The sequence below is a fragment of the Hippopotamus amphibius genome, chromosome 1, assembly GCF_030028045.1.
Source record: "Hippopotamus amphibius kiboko isolate mHipAmp2 chromosome 1, mHipAmp2.hap2, whole genome shotgun sequence".
In the NCBI taxonomy this organism is placed as follows: domain Eukaryota; kingdom Metazoa; phylum Chordata; class Mammalia; order Artiodactyla; family Hippopotamidae; genus Hippopotamus; species Hippopotamus amphibius.
In genome coordinates, this window is record NC_080186.1 from 25,352,945 (window position 1) to 25,374,174 (window position 21,230).

Below are 21,230 nucleotides of genomic sequence, written 5' to 3' on the forward strand. Positions count from 1 at the left end.
TAGGGTCTTAGTTGCGGCAAGTAGGATCTTTGTCGTGGCATGCAGGATCTTTTGTTGCGGCTTGCCTTCTCTTTGCTGCAGCGTGCAGGCTTCTCTCTACTTGTGGTGCGCAGGCTCCAGAGCACAAGGGCTCTATAGTGTGTGGCATACAGGCTCTCTAGTTGAGGCGTGCGGGCTTAGTTGCTCTGTAGCATGTGGGATCTTAGTTCACCGACCAGAAATCAAACCTGCAAACTCTGCATTGGAAGGTGGATTCTTTACCACTGGACCACCAGGGAAGTCCCCTAGGGTAGGAATCTTGAAGAGAGAGAGCTATTGTGCAAGAGGGATCCAGGAAAAAAATTTGGAAGGATTGCTGGGCAGTGGTGACGGCCCATTTGAGGCTGTAGTCTATGGCTTTGTAGCCTGATCAGTTTGCTCAGTTTTTTGATCTCTACACTCTTGGTTTAAGAAGAGAAAAAGTGGAAAGACATCAATCTTTAGAGAAGGGACATTTATTACTTTTTGAGAAACTACTTGTGAGTTTTGCAGTGAGGTCAGTAGTTTGGGACTCAGATTTCACTCTGCCACTCAGAAGCTTTGAAGTATTGGGCAGTCATTTTAACTTTTCCAGGCCTCAGGTCACGCTCCTATAAAACTGAGAAACTATGAGAACAGTGCAAAAAGCTCTTTTTAAAAAAGTTTTTAAAAGTTTAAAAAAGCTGGATTGGTTCTAGGACCCCAGTGCAAATATCAAAAGGAAGCTCCAGTTTCTTATATAAAATGGCATAGTACAGTATGCCCTCCTTAGCAAGGGTTAGTGGGTAAGGAGGGCCAACTCTGTCTAAAAGCATTATTTCTTTTAAAGTCTCTCAGCAACCTGCTTAAAAACTTAAGGAAAGCATGGTGTCTTTGGGCCCCACCCTCAGGTACTCCCTTAGCTTTCTAGATAAGTTATCTTAGTTCCCCAAGTCTAAACCTGGGCTGGATTCTGGGTTGATAGGCAGGGGAATTGCTAGGATCAAGGCCTATGCCAGAGACATGGGTAAGCAGAAGTCCAGTTATATCACATAGTAATGACCTTGTGACTCCTGACTGCCCGCAAATTGGGTCTGCATCTGCGTGTCTCAGCCAGTGCCTTGAGAAGCGGTTCTGCCCACCCCCGTGGCTGATAAGGTTATCTGAGGAGTCCTGGGAACAATCTTTGCTGCCTGCCTTCCCTGCTACTGCGATTCAAAGTCTGTGTCGCTATGGGACAAGAGTCCCCATTGAATGACGCCACGCGCTATGCACTGGCTTGTGGCTCTGGTCAAGAGCGCAGGCCTTACTACGATTAAGAGAAGAGGATGACAGGGTAGAAATCTACATAAAGTATGGACTTTTAGTTAATGATAATGTATCAATGTTGCATCATTAATTGTAACAAATACTTTTTATTTTACTAATGTAAAATGTTAATAGTAGGAAAATAGTAGTATAGTCTCTAAGAACTCTGTACTTCTTTGCAGTTTGTCTGTAAATCTAAAATGGTTCTAAAAAACAAGGCTTATTTAAAAAGAGAGGAGGATGGGATCCTAAATATCCAACTGTTTGGAAGTTTCCCATTATCCCAGGCCATGTCTGTGCCAAAGAGAATTGGAGTGTGGCTTGGATGCTGTTGGTGGCATTCCCTGCAATGCGTTGCTCCATGGAATGAAGCCTGTTTCTGGCAGTACCAAATCAGTAATTAAATGGTGGGGCCTTTTTTTCACTGGTGCGAAAAGATCTGCCTTATCCTTATGGACTTCCAAGGAGAGAACTTTGGGTGTGCAGTTCACATGATTTTGGAGTATTGTTCCAGGAACTTTCTACCAAGTGGATTCACAGAGCCCTTTAGATTAAGTGCGAACTGAAGTAGGAAACTTCAGTAACTGGGAAACCTGATGTAGTTTTTACCATTCTGGATTTGGAGTTAGAAGGGTTGACTCCCAGATCATTAGCTGTGTGATCTGAGCAGGCACATAACTTCTCTGAGTCTCACTTCAGTTTCTTGAATCTTAATTCACCCTTTATGATAGTACAGGGTATATCTGTCCTTGCCTTCAAGATTCTAGTCTTGTAGATATAAAATAGGTATGTAAATAATTCAGACACAAAACAAAATTAAGTGCCATATATAAATTGCATGCACAGGAAAAGACCATTTATTTTGATCAGAAATATGGTTGGAGCTTGAGCTGGGCTTTGTAGTATGAAGATCATCAGAGAAGGAATGACATTCCAGGTCAAAGGAACAGTCTGAACAAAGGATACTTTGGTGTGAAGGTGAATGCCATGTTCAGGAAGTTGATAATAATCTAATGTGTTTATAGCAGAGATTGGCAAGCTTTCTGTAAAGGGCCAGATAGTAAATATTTAGGCTTTGTGTGCCATATGGGTAGGTCTCTGTGGTAACTATTTAACTACTCAACTCTGCCACTACAATGTGAAAGTAGTCATAGATAATATATAAACTAATGGGCGTTGTTGTGATCTAGTAACATCTTATTTACAAAAAACAGGCAGCTAGTTGTATTTGGTCCAAGGGCCATAATTTGCCTGCTTAGGTCTAAAGCAGAGTGAGTGTGTGTGTGTGTGTGTGTGTGTGTATTGGGGCAGGATGGTGGCGGTAGCAAGTTGGAAAAGTAGATTAAGAAAGGCCTTTAATGCCAGGCTGCTGGAGTTGTTCTTACTCTTTATCCTGTAGGGAATAGGGAACCATTGAGAATTTTGAGTAGGAGAATGATATTATCAAAGCTCTATATTAGGAAAATAACTGGTAACAGTGTGGCAGATAGTTTGAACTGAAGGCAGAGGGACCAGTTAGAAAGTTACTGCTATAGATGAATCCAGAGATGGTGTGGTTAGTTTTCTTGTCTATAAAATGGGAATAATACTCCCTGTCCTAACTATATTACAGGGTTTTTGTGAGAGTCCAGTAAGAAAATGAATACGAGTGTACATTGACACCATTTAAAGTGTCACAATGTGCAAGAGGTGAACTGTGACTTACAATAATTCTGAGTAGTGGTGGTTATTTTTCTGTTGTGGGAGTGAATTCCTTGGCGATATAGTGAGGTGAGTCACCTCACTGGCAGCTGTTCCCCAGTAGCTTTGGAATGACCCCCCTCACACTATCTACTGCCTGTAGGTTCCAGGGGAAAAAACTGGGCTAGACGACATCCTTAAGTGCTCATCTCACCAGGGTCCCTGCTTTTTGTTTGTTTTTTCCTTTGGAGTTACCCTTCCTTGAAATGGGAGAGAATCTTGGAGCCTAGAATGAACCAGAAAGAGAGCTTGCCTAGAATTTGGTGTAAAAATTCGTGGGTTCTCCTGGGAGTGTGTGTCTAACTGTGTCACTGAAACTGTCACTCTTTTTTCTGCAGGGGATGTTGGAAATTACTATTATGGACAAGGCCACCCAATGAAGCCTCACCGAATCCGCATGACTCACAATTTGCTCCTTAATTATGGTCTCTACCGAAAGATGGAAATCTATGTGAGTGAATGGGAGCTTTACCCCTCCCTAACCTCGTCAGCGCTGGTTCCCAATTTGTCATTCATTATCTCATTTTTTCAGCTACTCATTTATCAAATGTGTTGAGTGACTGCTATGTGGCAGACCCTGTAAATGATAGAGATTTTCTGTTTTTAAGGAGCTCACTCTAGTGCTGGTGACCAACATGTACACAAATAAATTGTACTACAATGTGCAAGTGCAACAATTAAACAAATGTATAAGATGCAGAGATAATGAGGGGTGAAGGTGGAAGGGAGCCTTGGAATGTTTCCTAGAGGTGATATCTGAGCAGTGTTTTAAAGATTGAGTAGAATTTAGCCTGGAGTTCATTGCGGCACCGGGCTTCTCTCTAGGAGTGGACTGGCCTTCTAGGCCGAGGGAAGAACATATACAAAAAGGCAGAAAGATAAGAACAATTTGGTATGTTTGGGAAAAATATAAGTAGTTCACTATGCAGTTACTGCTGTAGTGTAAAGTTCACAGAGAAGGGAGCTAGAGCTGGAGAGCAAGGACTGGATGCGCTATAGTAAGTAACTCTGCTGGGCAGGGTCAAAAACTCCAGTGCCTTAAAAAAAAAAAAAGATTGGAACTGTGTTGAATTAGACGCTAAGTCTCCAGTTACTAGAGAGTATGGACTGTCTAACCTCTTGACTCAGCTCCAGCTGATGGCTTTTGCCCCATCTACCAGTTTTGAAAGAGACGCCAGAACTCTAGATTACTGTGTAAACTCTCCCAGGTTTAAAATGTTGGCCCAAGTTTGTTTGTTTTAAATGTGTGCAAACAAAAGCACATGAGTATATTTGTGGACCAAATTTGATCCAAAGGTTCCCAATGTGAGCCTCTTCTGGAGGCTGTGAAGAACAAGTGAAGTATTTTATTTATTTATTTTTATTTATTATTTTTTTGGCTGCGTCACGTGGGCTCTTAGTTGTGGGATGCAGGCTCTTCCTTGTGGCACCGGACTTCTCTCTAGTTGTGGCACATGGATTTTCTCTCTCTAGTTGTGGGCTCCAGGGTGTGTGGGCTCTGTGGTTGTGGCGCCCAGGTCCAGAGTGTGTGGGCTCTGTAGTTTGCAGCACGTGGGCTCTCTCATTGAGGCGTGTGAGCCCAGTAGTTGTGGCGCTCGGGCTTAGTTGCCTCATGGCATGTGAGATCTTAGTTCCCCGAGCAGGGATCGAACCTGTGTCCCCTGCATTGGAAGGCGGATTCTTTACCACTGGACCACCAGGGAAGTCCAAGTGAAGTATTTTAAATGAGAGATAGGAAAAGGCATGCATTTTAGAAGCAGAGAGGCCAGTTAGGAGGCTGTTGCAAGGGTCCAAATGAGAAAATAAAGAGGGGCTGGGGGCCTGTGTTGTCTTATGTTTAAAGCATAAGAGTCTTACTAAATAAAGTCTGTGCTGACAGCTTAAGTAACCTAGAAACAGCAGTATCCTTCCTCACCATTCCAAAGACTGAAAGGAGATGAGTCCTCTGTCCTAGATGGCCATGTCATATCTCTAGAGCCACTGGAGGCAGCTGGGAAAGCAAGGAGGGAAGGTAGAAAGAGGAGGAGACGGATCTTGGAACTAGGGAGCATTTTCATGTGTGAGGGGCATCTGGCAATGAAAAACATAAAAGGTAGCAGAGGTTTTCAGGAATTCTAAGGAGCAGACTAGCATTTAGATAAAGAGGATAACTGAATGTGGAATAGTAAGCACCAAGGTCTTGTGGTGCTGCCTGTTGCACACCTCCACCATGCTGACCTGGCCTCAGCTTGCCTCCTTTCCCGCCACTCCCCACTTCAGAACCCTCTAAGTCAGCCAGAGCAGTATTCTGCCTCTTTCCACCCCATCCTGGTTGGGAGGATTATTTACTCTGCCCAGACATGTCTTACTCATTTTCAAGAGTTACCTTAGGACTTCCCTGGTGGCACAGTGGTTAAGAATCTGCCTGTCAATGCAGGGGACACAGGTTTGATCCCTGGTCCGGGAAGATTCCACATGCCGCAGAGCAACTAAGCCCGTGTGCCACGATTACTGAGCCTGTGCTCTAGAGCCTGAGAGCCACAACTATTGAGCCCATGTGCCACAACTACTGAAGCCTACACGCCTAGAGTCCATGCTCTGCAACAAGAGAAGCCACTGCAATGAGAAGCCCACGCACCACAATGAAGAGTAGCCCCTGCTCACTACAACTAGAGAAAGCCCACGCACAGCAATGAAGATCCCACGCAGCCAATAAATTAATTAATTTTAAAAAAAGTTACCTTAAGCACTATTTCTTTTTTTCATTCAACAGATTTTTGTTGAGTACTTGTCATACTTCAGGGACTATATCGACCTGCATGAGTGATACTAAAAAATGGATCCTGGGATGTCCCTGGTTGGGGAACTAAGATCCCACATGCCACACGTACAGCCAAGAAAATATTAAAAAAAAAAAAAGATCCTATTTTTAAGTGAGGGGAAAAATTAACTAACTTTTATTGTGGAGATTGCTAGGTACAAAGCCAGGGCTACTTGTTATTTCCTTAATCCTTATAGCAACCCTAATTTGGATCACTCTCCACTGTCTTCACCCCATACTCTATTTTTATTAAAGAGGAAAAGTCATCCTAGAAGCTTCTTAACCCATTAAATCTCCTTGGGTCATTTGCCATCCTTAGACCATTCACCAGCAATTTGATCTTTGGAGCTGGGTACACTCTACCAAATTGAGATCTGTTAACAAGAAAGAAGGGAAAGAATGGCTCCTTGGGAAGCAAACAACAGTGGCTATCATAGGAGATAATAATACCTTATTGGAGATTACTTCATCTGTGTGGTATTCTTATTGTAAACTTCTAAAGCAAAACCCCAGTATAATCTCTTCTGAAATCTCTAGACCTTGTTCTCTTTCATGTGATCTTTTTCCTTCTCTGACTCTACCTCTTTACTGAGCATATATCTTTAGTCCTCTTCCCTCAACAGTGTTTCTATGCATTCATCCCTTCTTTCTTCTCCTTTCTCTGGGCTGTGATCCTAGCATCTTTCCCAAAGCAAAAGAGCCATTTATTTTATTGTCTGTCCTGAAATTAATGGCTTTTGAGAGTCAGTCCTGAAAGAAGCTCCCTAGACTTCTCATAGAAATTTCCATACCTAAAGGAGACACGTTGAAGTCTTTTTCACACAGTTTCACTCTCTTTGATTCCTTCTCCAATTCTGTGTCTACACGTCTAATTAATCTGTCCTAGAATCTAAATTCTCACTTTTCATCCAGGCATCTTCCTATTTACATAATTAAGAATCCTGCTCTCTTCCTTGCCTTGGATGCTAATTTTGTATAGTCCCAGACTTCTTATTCATCGCCTTCTGTTCTTTTTTTTAAAAAATGTTTTTATAAAATATTGAATAGATATGAAAGAATTTTTATAAAATATTTGTAGGGTATAAAGAATCACATTATTATTAATACCACCTAATTTAAGAAAAGGAGTATTTCCATGACTGCTGAAGCTTCTGTATGCCCTTCCCTGGTCCTGTCTTCTTCCCTAGAGTTAACCTCTGCCCTGAACTTGGGTTTATTATTTCTTTGCTTGTCTTTATAAATTTACCAGTATGTATTCTTTTTTTAAAAAATAATTCATCTATAAATTTATTTATTTATTTAAATTTTGGCTCTAGGTGCGTGGGCTTCAGTAGTTGTGGCACGCAGGCTCAGTAGTTGTGGCACACAGGCTTAGTTGCTGGGACGAGGGCTTGAACCCGTGTCCCCTGCATTGGCAGGCGTATTCTTAACCACTGTGCCACCGGGGAAGTCCACCAGTATGTATTCTTAAATAATACATGTTTTACATGTTTGAATGTTACATAAATGGAGCCATACAGTATTTATTATGTGACTTGCCTTTTTTGCTGAACATGTTCCTAAGAGTCACTCATATTGGTACGTGTAGCTGTATTTATTTTCACTGTATTTCATTGAAAGAACAAATTTTCTATTTTATTATTATTGTTGGGCATTTGGTTTGTTTCTAGTTTTGAGCTACTACAAGCAATGCTGCTGTGAACATTCTTGAGCATGTTTCTTGGATGAACATATGCCAGTTTCACAAGGGGACGTACTAGAAGTAGAATTGCTGGGTCAGGACATAGGGACATAGTCACCCTTATTAGATAGTGCCAAAATGGTTTCCAATTGCTACCAGTGTACAAGAATTACAGTTGCTCCAAGTCCTTGCCAACACTTGATTTTGTCATATTTAAACTTTTTTTGCAAGTTTATATTTCTCTTGTTACTAGTGAGCTTGAGGATCTTTTTACAGGCTTCCCTTTTGAATTTCCTATTCAAGCCTTCTGTCCATTTTTCTGTTTGATTGTCTTGTTATTGTTTTGTTTTAATTGGACCTTGGATACACAGAATTGGGTTAATCATTATACTTGGCTTATAAGCATCCAAAGAAGGTTCATGCTTGGCTTTCTTTTTAAAAAAATTATTTTATTGTTTATTCATTCTTTTTTTTTTTTTTTTTTTCTTTTCTCTTTTTGGCTGTGTTGGTGCATGTGGTCTTTCTCTAGTTGCAGCAAGCAGGGGCTACTCTTCGTTGTGGTGTGCAGGCCTCTCATTGCGGCTGTTTTTCTTGTTGTGGAGCATGGGCTCTAGGCGCATGGGCTTCAGTGATTGTGGCTCGTGGGCTCTAGAGTGCAGACTCAGTAGTTGTGGTGCATGGGCTTAGTTGCTCCACAGCATGCGGGATCTTCCAAGACCAGGGATTGAACCCATGTCCCCTGCTTTGGCAGGCAGATTCTTAGCCACTGCACCACCTGGAAAGTCCTATTCATTCATTTTACTTAAATATTTTAATAATGCAATGAACATCCATATTCCTACAACCTAATCACTCTTCTAAATTTCATATTTATCATTCTCTTGCTTATCATATTATTATGTTTATCATGTATGTATGTGCCTAAACAATTTATAGTATTTATTTACTTGTTTTTGAATTCTTTAAAAAAAGGTATCATGCTACGTGTAGTCTTTTGGGACTTGCTTTTATCTCACAATATTATAACTACTAAAACCCATCCACCTTGTTGCATATAGCTATAATTCTTTTGTTTTTCTCTGCTGAATAATATTTTATTATGTCAGTGTACTGCAGTTTTTCCATTCTCCCCTGATCTGAATTTGTATCTAGGTTTTTATTTTTATTTATTTATTTATTTATTTATTTGTATCTAGGTTTTTAATATTAGGGCCAGTGTTACTGTGAATATTCTTGTATGTCTCTTAGTGAATATATACAAAATTTTCTTATGGCTCTTTTTCTGGGAGTGGAATTGCCAGACTGTAGGATATGTGAATATTAAATGTCAAGTTGTTTTTCAGTGTGGTTGAATGAACTGGCAATATAAGAAACCTTGATTCACATTCTCTCCTACACTTAGAATTAGACTTTAGCGGAGCAATTAAGCCTGTGCACCACAACTATTGAGCCTGCGCTTTGGAGGCTGTGAGCCAAAACTGTTGAGCCCATGTGCTGCAACTACTGAAGCCCACGCGCCTAGAGCCCATGCTCCGCAACAAGAGAAGCCACGGCAATGAGGAGCCTGCGCACCACAACGAAGAGTAGCCCCTACTCACTGCAACTAAAGAAAGCCCGCACACAGCAAAAAAGACCCAATACTGCCAATAAAATAACTAACTAACTAAATAAATAAATTAAAAAAAAAAAGAATTAGACTTTAAATTTTGCCAATCAAATGGATGAAAAAAACCAATATATAATTATGGTCTTGGTTTGCATTTTGCTAGTGACTAGTGAAACTGAGCATCTGTTTATATGTTTATTAGCCACTTGTATGTCCTCTGCTGTGAAACGTCTTTTCATTTCTTTTGCCCATTTTCCACCTGGGTTGTTTGGCTTTCTTTTTCTTACCAATTTGTAGTAGTTCTTTATATAGTCTGGTATATGTAGTTCATTGTCCGTATATTGCTCTAAGTATTTTCTACTCTGGTTTTGTTTCTTCAATCTAATGTATCTTTAATGAACAGAGTTTCTTAATTTTAACATAGTCATATTTATTGTTTCTTTTATAAGTGATTTTTATGTCTTAATAAATCTTTCCCAACCCTTAAGGTATTCTCCTTTGTTAATCTTTTAAAATCTTTATAGGTTTGCCTTTCACATATAGATATTTACTGTATCTAGAATCGATTTTGTAATATGGTTTGTTATATATCTTTCTTTTTCTTTTTTTCTTTTTTTGGCTGCACTGCATGGCTTGTGGGATCTTAGTTCCCTGACCAGGGATTGAACCTGTGTTGCCTGCAGTGAAAGTGTCGAGTCCTAACCACTGGACCACCAGGGAATTCCCTAATATAATTTGAAGTAGGGAATCCACTTAAATTTTTTTGCCCAGATTATCCCAGCTGATTGATTGAAAAGTCTGTTGTTACCCCACAGAGCTAAATGTCACCACTTTTATATCTGAAATGTCCATATTTATTAATTTATTCCACAAATACTTATTAAGCACCTGCTTAGTGCCAGGTACTATTTTTGAGTCTGTTTCTGGGATCTCTGTTCTTGACTTGGTCTGTTTATAGCCCTGTATGCCACTGCCACAATGTCTTAATTATAATAGCATTTTATGAAGTCTTGATATCTCATTAAGTCCTCCCACTTTGTTCTTTAAAAGAAAAGAAAGTGTCTTGCTCCTTGCACTTTGTACTTCTGTATAAATTTTAGAATTAACTCATCAAGTGCTACAAATAAATCTATTAGGATTTTGGTTGAAATTTCATTGACTCTATGCCTCAGCTAGAGAAAATTGGTATCTTGAGAGAATTAAGTCTTTGAATCCATGAACATGGTACATCTCCATTTATTTAGGTCTTTTAAAATATCTCATATAAAGATTTTCTTTAGCTTCTTTATTGTGAAGTATAACACGTACAGAAAAGTGCATAAAACAAATATGCAGTTTAACAAATTGATATAAAGCAAACATACATGTAAACACCAACTAGTTCAAGAAATAGAACATAGCCAGTACCTCAGAAACCTACATATGTCCCTTCTTGATCACAGCCTCTTCTCTTCCCCCAGAGGTAACTAGAATCTTGACTTTTCTGTTAATACTTCCTTGCTCTTCATCATAATTTAACTACCTAATTATCCATCCCTAAATGATATAGTTTAATTTTGCTGAACTTGATATAAATGGAATTATACAATATACATTTTTTGTGTGTAGCTGTAGCTTGTTCATATTAATTGCTGTGTACTATTTAATTGTAGAATATACCACAGTTTATTCATTCCACTGTTGATGGGCAGTTGAGATTTTGGCTATTAATATAGAGTTTTGTGATTTTCTCTATAAAGATGATATACATCTTTTATTAGATTTTTATTCCAAGTACTTCATTTCTTTAATGCTATCATAAAATATATCTTTTGCATTTTTTATTTTTAAATTGCTTACTGGTGTATAGAATTTCAGTGCTGTTCTTTTTTTCTTTAAACATATGTATAAGGTCCCTGAGGATCTGATTCTGTTGTTAGTTGTTTCTATGGGCTCTTACCTCTGGTGCTTTGTTTCCATGTGTGTTTTGTGATTTTTGATTATGAGGTCATATTTCTTGGAACTTTGTGGCCTGGGATGAAGATGGGTTCTTAGAGTGAGATTTGCTTTTACTTTGTAAAAGAGGCAGTTTTTGAGATGGGCTTTGTCCTTCAGAGATTTGGGATAGGGATGCATTTCAAATAGTAGTAAGGCTTGATCATAGTCACTGTGGTGGGAAGCTCTGTGGGTCTTGCTGAGGAAGAGCTGTTTGTCGGAGTATAATATTTATGAAAGAGGGTGGGGGAGAATTAGATTGGACAAGGAACCTTGCAAAGTTCCTTGATTACTGTGTTAAACTTTAGAATCTTTTCTTTTGTCATTGAATGCTCTAGAGGAGGACATTGACTTTTTAAAGGTTTTTGTGACACCATTATGGAAGACGGATTGGAGAAGGGTGAGGCTGGATATAAATGGAACCAATTAGGAGACCAAAAAATAATCCAGGGCTTTCTTGGTGGTACAGTGGTTGGGAGTCCGCCTGCCAATGCGGGGGACACGGATTCAGCCCTGGTCCGGGAGGATCCCGCGTGCTGCGGAGCAACTAGGCCTGTGCACCATAATTGTTGAGCCTGCATGCTGCAACTGCTGAAGCCCGCATACTTGGAGCCTGTGTTCTGCAACGGGAGAGGCCACCGCAGTGGGGGCTGGTGCACTGCAATGAAGGGTAGCCCCTGCTCTCCGTAGCTACAGAGAGCCCTCACGCAGCAATGAAGACCCAATGCAGCCAATAAATTTAAAAAATTTAAAAATTAAAAAAAAAATCCAAATGAAAGTTTATTTATTATGACAACAGATTTTTATTGAGCACCTACTAAGTGCTAGGCATCTGTGTGCAAGTTGCGTGGGATCTCAGTTCCCTGACCAGGGATTGAACCCGGGCCATGGCAGTGAAAGCCCAGAATCCTAACCACTAGGCAACCTGTGAACTTCCCTGTGCTGTTTTCTTAGAATCAAGACAAATCTGCTCCTGGCCTCCCAGAGTAGAATAAGCAAGCGCAATTTCTATGTAGTTTGAATGTGATGACAAGGGACGTGTACAGGGTTCTCAGGGGAGCTCTTCAGAGAGTTACTTAACTGAGACTCTGGGGGTCAAGGACAGCTTTCGGGGAAATTAACTTTTCAATTGCAACCTAAAGGTTGAATAGAGGGTGTGAAGAGAACAGTTTTCTAGGCCATCGCATGTGCAAAGGCCTAAAGATGGGAGAGGATTCCCTTAGAGAATTGCCAGTAAAATTGTGCTTGGTAGATTGGTACCATCAATTTATGAGATAAATTCAGCCCCTCAAACGTTTTTATTTAACCCACAAAGTATTTTTAAGAACTTTGTGTTAGTATCCAGCCTTTGAAAAAAATGAAATTTAACCTGAAAGACTCTGGCAATTGGGCCCAAATTCTTTCATGGCAACAATCAGCTAGAGCTGTGTAAAGGCTTGCCCTCTGGTCACTAGTTTTTTGTTTGTTTTAAGCACCATGTTAGCTAAAATGCCTGACACCCTTATAAGTGCTCTGAATTTGGTGTTCCCTAGGCTAGAGCATAAAATATTTAGAGGGATTCTAGAGAGGTGAGCAGGGATCTGATTATTTTGGTTTTTCAAGCCAGGCTAAAGAGTTTGGGCTTGATCTTGTGAGTGATGAAGCCACTGAAGGGTTTTTAGAGGGGAGTGACATGATTCAGTTTGAATTTTAGACAGATTACTCTGGCTGTAGGATTGAGAATAGATTCATGACTGTTAAGGTTGAGGGTGGCATACTAGTTAGGAGATTGTTGTCACAATCCAAGCCAAAAATGTGTGGCGTGGGGATGGAAGTGGACAGGTTTGACAGACATGTTGGCAGTAGTTTCAAGAGAAACTCAATGTGGTAGATGAGGAAAGAAGAATCAAGGGTGACGCTCTGACTTCTGTCTTGAGCAACTGAGTGGATGGTGGGGAGAATAGGAAACCTAGGAAAGAGGAGCATGGTAGAAATAAGGTGGTGGATACAGTCAAGATTATGGAGGTATAATGAAAGGGATTGGCAATGGATTGAAATGGAAGGCAAGAAGGGGCAGAGTTAAGGATGACGCGTTTCCAGCCAGAGTGGATGTTGGTATCATTAACAAAAATAGCATAAGAGAAGTTCTGGAAGTTAAGTTAAATTTGAATGCTTCTAGGCTCTCAGCAAGTTATGTCCAGTTGAATTTGAAGTGCCTCTAGGATTCGTGAGTGGAGCTGGCTGGGAAGCTGTTGGAATTGTGAAACTGAAGCTCAGAACAGCAAGATGGAGTAAAAGTCTGGGCAGTCACCTATCTAGAAAAAGCAGAGCTTTGACAACATTGCCAAGAGGGTAAAGGGCTTAATATAGTGAAAACAACTTAGTATTTGGAATCACTACTTGCTTCTTTCACTATGGGTGTTTGTTTGTTTGTTTGTTTGTTTTTTATAAAACAGTATCTGTCTTTCAATCTTAATATTCCTCATTATATTAAGTGAGGATTAAATAAGAGTCAGATAGTACCTGGAGCCAGACCTCTGGGTTCTTATTCCAGCTTGCTAGCTGTGTAATCTTGGGCAAATTATATTTAACCCCTCTCTGCTGTAGTTTCCTTACTGCAAAGTGAAGATGCTAATAGTATGGACTTTAAAAGGTTGTTGTAAGGATCATATGAGATAGCATATAAAATGCTTGAAACAGTGACTGGCACAGAGTAAACAATGTTAGCTGTATTGAAAATGCTTTTATAAACTATAAAAGTATTGGTTATTAGAAAAGAGGGTTGTCTTTGAAGGAGACCCACTTTGAAGGGATGAGAGGAAGAGAATTTTTAAAAAGAGGAAAGGCTGAATTAGAAGGTTGGGATAACCAGGAAATTACTATGTTGAGGAAGTTTTTATTTGGGGAGGATGTGATCAGCATTGTTGGTGTGATGAAGATTTATAAAGGATTTCCCATCTATTTCAGTTATTACTAGTCACCCCTTGAACTGTTAGAGCCATTTGACCCATAATTATATATTGTTATATTTAATATTAAAAAGAAGTAATAATTTGTAAAACAATTTACAAAGGGATTTAACAGTCTCATCCAGTTCTCACAACTTGCCCATGAAGTAGATGTTGTTATCCCTGTTTGGTAAACGAGGAAATTGAGGCTCCAGAGATAGACTTGTCACCACAATTAAAAACTTAAAACAAATTTTTAAATTAAAAAATGGAAAGAAAAAAAAAGATAGACTTGCCTAAGCAACAGAGCTTGAGTTGCAGTCTAGGTCTTTTTTTTTCCAGATCTTTATTGGAGTATAATTGCTTTACACTGCTGTGCTAGTTTCTGCTATATAACAAAGTGAATCAGCTATATTTATACATATATCCTCATATCCCCTCCCTGCAGTCTGAGTCTTGAGATGCTGAATCTCTTTTGATAATCTTATTTGCTCAACTAGATTGTTTCTTGAGGCCTGAGTCTAATCACTAATTTCTTTTTATCCTGTACAGCACCTGACTCACTGCTGAGTGAAGACTGGCAGTGGTCAAGAATAACATGTTCTTTCTCCTCTCTGCCCTCTAGCGCCCTCACAAAGCCAATGCTGAGGAGATGACCAAGTACCACAGTGATGACTACATTAAATTCTTGCGCTCCATCCGCCCAGATAACATGTCTGAGTACAGCAAGCAGATGCAGAGATGTAAGTCCATTCTGTTCCCTCCCTACTCTCAAGCTCCCAGTTGGATCTCCCTTCCAGTTGGAGAGGCTCACCCTGCCTTCCCTTGTATCCCCAGTTCAGCCGACACCTGATTTCCCTTGCTTCCTAAGGGTACCAAAGTGCTTCTTTTGTCTCAAGACTGGTTTTCTTTGTTTCCTGATTGTAAGGAATAGAGACTGTACTTTGTCTAAAGTTCACAACACTATCCCTCCCCAAATTGTAATTGTAATGGAAAAAGCACTGACCTGGGAGGGGGAGACAGGCGATATAGGTCCCGGCTCTGACTCGTAACTGACTGCGCAAGTCACTTCCCCTCAGATTTTTCTTTTGTAAAATGGACTGAATGGCATCACATGCAACTGTAACTGGTCTCACTATGTGAGTATTAATTAAGAATTTAGCAGCCACTTAGGATAGACTCTAGATGATACAAATCTTTGAGTTGAGGTGATTCTGCTCCTGTCCCCTGGGACTTGAAACTCAGAACAGGTCTCATCTTAGAAGCCACACTCATCTTGTAGGAATTATGGGGGAAAATTATGTTCTAATTTGGGAAGAAACTATCATACCTGATTTCTCACTTGTGTTATTTTAGAAATTATCCCTTAGCACCTAAGATCTCATAATAAAACTATGTAACAGTATTGTCTAAAAGAGGTTTTGATTAGTTTATGACAGCTTATTTTGAAATATCAAAATGTCTGTGCCACTTTTTTATTGCTACTGGCCACAAGGTAGTCTGATTCCCAAGGCAGAAATTTATTTGTTACAATAATTGTGCACTGGTAATGATTAGAGAACCACACAGACCTTTTTGAAGCATGAAGCTTCTTTGCCACCCACAACTCCAGGAGCTGTTGCCTCATCTAAGTGAGGTACTTACTGTCTGAATTGACAGGGTCTTATTTCCTTCCAAGGTGAGACAGATTCATTCCTTTGCTCTAGATGGCTTTAGGGCCGTTCCATAACTTATTTAGGCCAGCTCAGCAGAGAGGGCTCTCATTAGAGAAGCAGCTTGGTATAGAAGCAAGAGAATGAGCTTTGATGTCTTGTTTTGAATCCCGTAGCTCTGCCACTTAGATATGTGTTCTTAAGTAAGTCCCCTAGCCTTTCTGAGCCTTGTTTTCCCTTCTTTAAAAGGAAGACAGTAGTGCCTATTTCATAATGGAGTTTGGGGGGATGAGTAAGATAATGTATTTAAAGCACCGACTGTCATTGAATAGTAGCTTTTGCTCTTATGACTTATTGCTTTATTTTCAAATCTGTCAAGGCAGACAACATATTAGGTCCTCGGGAGTGCACAGGTTTGGTTCTGGCTCCCAGTTTGCTCCAGTTTTCCTGAAACCAGCATTATAAAGTTGTGCATTAAAAAATTAGATCTGAGGACTTCCCTGGTGGCGCACTGGTTCAGAATCCACCTGTCAATGCTGGAGACACGGATTCAATCCCTGGTCCGGGAAGATCCCACATGCCGCGGAGCAACTAAGCCCGTGCACCACAACTACTGAGCCTGTGCTCTAGAGCCCACGTACCACAACTACTGAAGCCCACATGCCCTAGAGCCTGTGCTCCGCAACAAGAGAAGCCACCGCAATGAGAAGCCAGTGCACCGCAATGAAGAATAGCCCCTGATCGCTGCAACTAGAGAAAGTCCGCGTGCAGCAACGAAGACCCAACACGGCCACAAAAAAAAAAAAAAAAACCTAAAAAACATTAGGTCTGAGATTTCTGTCATTGAAGGTGGGGGTAAGAAGGATAAGGATAAGGACTTGAAGGCACCTTACTGACTTGATTCAGAGAGATGTCACTTAGTGCAGTGCTTTATAATCAGGGGTGTCTACAGAGACAGTAGCAGGGATGAGGAGCTGAGCTCTTTTTCAGTATTTACCAACACCTAACCTAGGATGTTGTACCCTGTAATAAGACCAGATAAGTTTCCTTGCTCTTGGGTGGAATGTAATTTAAATGCTTTCTGGTCACTTTGAGACTTTGAAAATCTTAATCAGATGTTCTGACCTAATATTTAATTATAAAAAATGGGAACATAAATAAATGCAATTTTTTTTTTGGTAGATAGCCTATCAAAACATGAGGCTTACGGTAGAAACATGATAAAAGGGACTCGTGCTGGTAAAATTTGGAGGCATTCTTGTCCATTTTATAGATATATAAGCTGAAACCTAGGGAGGTGAAATGACTTTCCCAGGGTCACACAGCAGAATAGTAGTAGAATGGAGAATGGAATTCTAGTTTCCTGATTCAGGAGTATTTTAAAATATGTTGCATATAAAATATTTCAGACACACACAAAAAGTATAAAAAATAATACAATGAATATCCATGTCCCTGCAACCAGCCTAAGAAAGAAAACATTGCCAGTACAGTTGAAGCCCCCCTGGACACCTCTCTTTGATCACACACCCTTTGTCTTCTACTCCCCTCTCCACCACCAAGGTATAAACACTCTCCTGAGGTCACTGTTTAATCCTATGCATCTCTTCCTGCAGTATGCTTTTTACTGCCTTCTTGACCTACATCTGCTCCCCATCCCTTGTCCAGTATTGCTCCCCGTCATTCTAAAGCCCAGCCTAAGAATGAGAAAAGTGTTTATAGTGGGAAGAGGGAAAACTCATAGGAAGTCCTCCCTAGCCTCACAGATTAGTTGAAGTGAGGGTCTGCTCTCCCATTTTACCCTTTTTCATCTGTAATCACATAGCTCCCTTGAGCTAAGAATAATCGACTGGCCGTTTGAGCCACATGTTGGTTTGGGGCCTGAAGGAAAATATTTTTTCTAAAATACCAGTTTCTTCTCATGGGAGCTCCACATCTCAAATAGGAGTATAAGCAAAGCTTTGGAAACCCAGACAGGCCAAACCCACTGAAGGAGGAAGCAGCCAGAGAGGGAAATCAATTGCCAATGGATAAATAAATAGCCTGGCCTCAGGGACCAAAGTTCTTATTGACACAGCCTCCCAGTGTTTACCTGGGAAGTGGGGGAGAGAGCCACCCACTGCTTACCCCCTTATGCTCGGCACCCTTCCTGGGAGCACTGTTCTCGGCAGGACCCCAGATCAGAGCACCCTCCAAGTTTAGGGCAGTACCAGAGTCGGTAGCTCTTGTGGTTATTGGAAACCTTGAGCTTCAGCTGTGTCTCAAGAGGTCACCACAGCCTAAGCTGGGCTCTCCTACCCTCCTCATGCTAGGGCTCCTCCTCCTTGCTCTACCTTGAGAACCCCTGTTGATAATCGTGCCTGCAGTGGGAAGGCTAGGGCGAGAGAACAGGGATTTAGCCCCGCCCCTGCCTCTAACTTCTGGGTATCATTGATGTCTCAGCAGTTTCCTTTTCTGTGAGAGAGGAGACTTGGAGCAATAAGGTTCTTCTCTAGCTCTGAGTCTACAGCCTTCAGGTGTACTTCCCTTCCTGTCTTTTTCATTTTATTTGCATTATTGTTTGCATGTGTTTCCACATTATGTGTTAGTTTGTACTTTTACCCCTTTAGGCCTGAAATAACTTTCCTCCAGTTGTCACTTGGTGTAGTAGAAAGAGCACTGGACTGTGGGAGTCAAGACACCTGGACCTCTGATTCTACCACTGCCTGGTTATATAACCTTGGGCAAGTCACTTAACTTCTCCATGTCTGTTTGTTCCTCTGCACAATGGGGTTGATACTTGTCTCGTCCAGCTTTTGTGGGGTTGTTAGGAGGATCAGGTGAGATTGTGTGTGTGAAGTTACTGGGGGGAAAGGCCAGAGTATATTTTTGTAGGCTTTTAGGACAGACAGACCAGTCATTGAATACTGCCTCTGCCATTTACTGGCAGTTCACCTCTTTGAGCCTGTTTCCCCATTTATAAAATAGGACCAAATCCGATCTGAGGCGTGTGAGGATAAACGACACAGGTACTTAAAGCACTTAGCATGGCCTCTGGCACGTTGTTAAGCACGCAGTGGATGATGGTATGGGTCTCTGCTCTTCCCCTCCTTGTTGGCCAGCTGGAGTGAGGTCCAGGAACAAACTCAGGCTGGAATCAGAGGCTAAATTTTTCTCCCTCAGGAATGAACTGACATTTTCCAAGTACTTACTTGCTAAATGCTTCCCCAGATAAGATTCTATCAGTCTTCTCAACAGTTGGGTGAGGTGGATGTCATTATTGCTTGTTATAGATAATGAGTCAAAGCTCAGGAAATTTGAATGACTGGACCCAGTCCCACAGCCAGTAAGTAGTAGAGCCTGGACAAGAACCCAAGCCTTCTGAATCCAAATTCTGCATTTTTTCCATCAGCTCATAAATCTGTAAACAAAAACTAAAGGAAACTGTGGAAACTAACTTTTTCCTGTGTTTTTTCAAGTCAACGTTGGTGAGGACTGTCCGGTATTTGATGGCCTGTTTGAGTTCTGCCAGCTATCTACTGGTGGCTCTGTGGGTAAGGATATACATCCCTCCTTAAGGGCGGTGCTGGGTTATACTAGTGAGGTCTGTCTTTTAGGCCACTATCCTAGCGAGGCTGACCTGTGACCATGTAAAATGGTCCTGTGAGTTTTTACTTTAGGTCTGTAAAATGTCCTTCTGGTTTAGTCCCAGCCTGGTTCAGTCTAACTTGGTACAGTCAGGTGTCCTTGACTATCGTCTCCTACCAAGACATCCTATATACAGGAACTCCCTGCAGACCTCATGGGGCTGTTGAGATGCTGTAGATAAAAGTAATTTGTGAACTGCAAAGGGCTGTAAAAATGGGAAGTGTCATCATCTGTGTCTTACAAAAGAGCATGGTAATTACCTTTAGAGGTCAGAAATGCTCCCCACGTCTCTGCCACTTCCATTAGTAATGTCTAATGTCTGATTAGCTCCAGGATCACTCAACCCTTTGTTAACAAAAATTTATTTTTCTATGATCATTGTTTTCTCTCCTCCCTTCTCTCTACCTTCTCCTAATATAATCTCAGCAAACAAAGACGTGCACAGGATAAAAAAATTGTCACACTGTCCACGGATAAGCGTCATTACCATTTTGGTGTTTGCACATCTGTGATTTTTCCTGTGTGCATATATCTGGACATAACATATATATGTTTTACAAAAAATGTGTCATGTCATATATGTATAGTTTTGTGCCTACATTTTTTACTTAGTAAATCTTATTTATTTATTTACTTTTTAATTTATTTATTTTTGGCCTTGCCATGCAGCTTGTGGGATCTTAGTTCCATGACCAGGGATTGAACCCCAGCCCTGGTCAGTGGAAGCGCAGAGTCCTAACCACTGGACCGCCAGGGAATTCCCTCTATGTTTTTGTTGCTATTAAAGTATACTGCCACGAAGGCACTTGCACATGTGGTGTGTATTTCTCACTTCTTCTTAGACCTCTTTGTACTTTAAGCCTCTTCTACACTTGGTATCATCAAAATATTTTGACCACGAACCACATTTAGAACTACTTACACTTACAATCCAGGTTATGCATGCACGCGCACACATACACCCTCCCTCACTCTGAAGCCAGTTTCACAAAACAGTGGTTACCTTTACTGTTATTCTGATATTTTTATTCTAGTCTATCTCATTTAAATATATATATATACTAGTCATAACCCACTAAACCAATCTTAAGGCCTTCTAGTGAGTCACCACCTTCAGTTTGGAAAACAGTTTTTTTTAGAGTAGCCAGTATCATGTTTACTCCTGTTGGAATAGGGTAGGGGGAGAGGACTGGTTTGTGAACTGTACAATACAGCTGTTGAATAGGCAGGTCCTACCTCTCACTGGGTTCCCTTGGCTTCTTGGGGGAAGGGAAGAGAGTGGCTTGATAATAGGCTTGTGTTCTTTCTTCCCACATCCAGCAAGTGCCGTGAAACTTAATAAGCAGCAGACGGACATCGCTGTGAATTGGGCTGGGGGCCTACACCATGCAAAGAAGTCCGAGGCATCTGGCTTCTGTTACGTCAATGATATCGTCTTGGCCATCCTGGAACTGCTAAAGTATGCCTGCCTGGCCTTGTCTCTTGGAGGAGCACCTTAGGCCAGGTTCCCACTTCCCTCTCCCTTGGGCTTGCCTCCCTAGTTTGCTTTTCCTAGCGGTGTGCTGGCTAGGATGTGTTCGGTGAGTGTCTCTGGCCATCCTCTCCTTGACGGGGTCTTGATTTGATCTGAGCCCACGGCAAGATCAGGGGCAGGCGCTGCTCAGATCCTGCCTCCAGAGTGTCCCTGTGTGGCTGGAGTTGACCCTGGCTGTAGAGTAGGAAGATCGGACTTGGTCGGCTTGGTCAGGCCTCTGGAGACACCCTGCCGCTCTTCCACCTTCCTTCAGCCAGTTTCCACGTCTCTGGTGCTTAGAGATACCTGAGGGAGGCAGCCAGCCCGGTAAGCTGGGACCTGGCGCCCTTGGCGCGTCCCACTCCCAAAGAGCCCCCAGAACCCCCTGACCCCCTTCTGATCCTA

At 41.3% G+C, this 21,230-nt stretch overlaps 1 protein-coding gene across 3 annotated transcripts in view; it reads left to right on the top strand.

Annotated features, from left to right (window-relative positions):
- HDAC1 (histone deacetylase 1) overlaps window positions 1-21,230 on the top strand; it is a 29,541-nt gene that overhangs the window by 2,688 nt on the left and 5,623 nt on the right. For 2 of the 3 annotated variants that reach the window (XM_057703934.1, XM_057703950.1), the window contains exons 2-5: window positions 3,384-3,496; window positions 14,659-14,776; window positions 19,144-19,218; window positions 20,633-20,771. In XM_057703934.1, coding sequence (XP_057559917.1) covers window positions 3,384-3,496; window positions 14,659-14,776; window positions 19,144-19,218; window positions 20,633-20,771 — 445 coding nt within the window. The remainder of the gene's footprint in view (window positions 1-3,383; window positions 3,497-14,658; window positions 14,777-19,143; window positions 19,219-20,632; window positions 20,772-21,230) is intronic. The other variant, XM_057703944.1, reaches the window with a different exon arrangement.